Source organism: Spinacia oleracea, chromosome 6, assembly GCF_020520425.1.
Source record: "Spinacia oleracea cultivar Varoflay chromosome 6, BTI_SOV_V1, whole genome shotgun sequence".
In the NCBI taxonomy this organism is placed as follows: Eukaryota; Viridiplantae; Streptophyta; class Magnoliopsida; order Caryophyllales; family Amaranthaceae; genus Spinacia; species Spinacia oleracea.
The window spans coordinates 131,002,395-131,004,575 of record NC_079492.1 but is presented as its reverse complement, the minus strand read 5'-3'; the positions used below and the strand labels follow the sequence as shown (position 1 = coordinate 131,004,575).

General features: G+C 36.4%; 1 protein-coding gene across 1 annotated transcript; it reads right to left on the bottom strand.

Annotated features, from left to right (window-relative positions):
• Positions 1-281: 281 nt before the first annotated feature.
• On the bottom strand, positions 282-1,401 carry LOC110789786 (uncharacterized). Its single transcript, XM_021994486.2, has one exon. It carries the CDS (start codon positions 1,122-1,124, stop codon positions 579-581), a length of 546 nt encoding a protein of 181 aa, XP_021850178.1. The 5' UTR covers positions 1,125-1,401; the 3' UTR covers positions 282-578.
• Positions 1,402-2,181: the final 780 nt, after the last annotated feature.

Sequence of the window (2,181 nt, the reverse complement as noted above, 5' to 3'; positions counted from 1 at the left end):
TTCTCTAACTATTTTGTCACTTTATAAGTCTAATTCAAAATGATTGCGGATATGGTTTCGAGTAAGAGCTTAAATGAAAAAGATAAGATACTGATGTTTTTCCAAAATAAAATAAAAACGAGTAAGGATATGTATCCTATAGTTGTACGAAATATTTGTTTAAATCTCATCTATTTATTCTTGTTGGTTCCGCCCTTTGATCACGATTCACGGCTAGTAGAGTAGTAGCCTAGTATGTAGTATACGTTGAGTAAATCAAAACAAAAACGAAGAAGATGAAATTAAAAGAAAAAAATTACTCCGTAGCCTTTATTGAATAACAACAAACGCTAGCAAACATACAAACCAAAACATACGCAAAAGAGAGTTCTACAAGCCCTAACTAGCTCGATCTCATGCATATTTACTCCCGTACTCCGTATTACAAACAATGAATACCATCTAAACAACAAAATTAAAGACTAAGAACATAATAATGACAAAATAATACCAACAGCTGCATCATATTAATTTTAGTCAAAACATAATTAATCACACCATGCATAAACTCCTATATTATTTAATTTATGATAATATTCTTAAGGAATAACTGGAAGACCACCACCGCAACCTGCCCCACCAAGTCCACCCAAACCAGCACCTCCACCAGCACCACCAAGGCCTCCCGCACCGCCACCTAACCCACCAAGTCCTCCAGCACCGCCACCTAAACCACCAAGTCCTCCAGTACCACCGCCTAAACCACCAAGTCCTCCCCCAGCACCGCCTAAACCACCAAGTCCTCCTCCAGCACCGCCTAAGCCACCAGCTCCACCCAATCCTCCTAGTCCACCAGCTCCAGCTCCACCCAAACCTCCTAGACCACCAGCTCCTCCTAGTCCACCAGCACCGATACCACCAACGGGTAGTCCTCCTACAACGCCAACACCAGCGCCAGCGGCTCCTCCGATCCCACCGAAAGAAACAAAGTTCTTCTTGTCAGTTGTTGGTGCAACTACACCTTTCTTAGTGGTGTCCACCACATTGGTGGTTGTTGTGGTGGTTTTTACTGGTGCATTTCTAGCTGCCAAGGCAGATTGCACTAAAAGAAGTGTCACAACAAATGCAATGCTACACTTACCCATTTTTCTCACTCACTCACCCACCCACTCACTCACTCACTCACTCACTCAAATTAGTTGTATGAAGAAGGAGGCAGTGAGACTATTTGAGAGTGAAAGAAGTGAGTTTATATAATGCAAAATGTGAGGGAAGTAACGTGGTTTGTAATAACTGCTACTGCTACACTTCAATGGAGGGTGGTGGTGAGATAGTTGGAGAAATAAATGTCACAACTTTAAAGTGTTTATTGAATCAGCGTATTTAATTTACTAGGGTAAAGGACACTTTTTGTTTATCACTCAGCCCATTACCCATTTTCTACTGGACGTCCCAACTTATAACTAATCTTCTTAGCTTTTTTTTTTTTTTTTTTTTTTTTTTTAACATACGGAGTAGTAATTAATCTTCTTAGCTACTCCTTCCTCTTTACTAGGGTGTAGGTGGACCCCAACAATGTTCTCAATTGATAGGTATGGTAAATTTGAATATTGATTTGAGCTAGATTAATTTGTTTGTTAACAAGCCAAGTTTAACCTTAAAATTATAGTTAAATATCAAAAGAATTAACAAAATTGATCAGACTGAATTGTGTTCGACTAGAACGATTGCAAGTGAGCTCGTTAATTTAAGAAATAAAACAAATGTTTATGAATTTGTTTTATACTAAACTTTTTACTCAATACTCTATACAAAGTACAATTTATGGATATTTTTACTGTTTAATTTAACGTTGAAGAAATTTTGGTGTTAATAGAGCAAAATTGTTTGTTGTTTTTTTATAATTAAAACGTGATTTTAAAATGTTCATTTACTGAGTAGTCGCATGACAACTTATGAATTATGAATTATGAATACTACCTAATTTTTTTCTTTCTTAATATTCTTATTGATTAACTAATATGCATCAAATAATTCTTATTTCAAGTTATGTGGAAGTAAGTGTAAATTATAGAAGCTTGTATATCTTAATTCATATTGACTAGAATGGCACATGCCATGCATGTAAAAAACTTGCGTATAATTAAACAAAGACACCAATTTTCTAAACCGTTAGTCTCACAAGGTCACTCTAGAAACTTC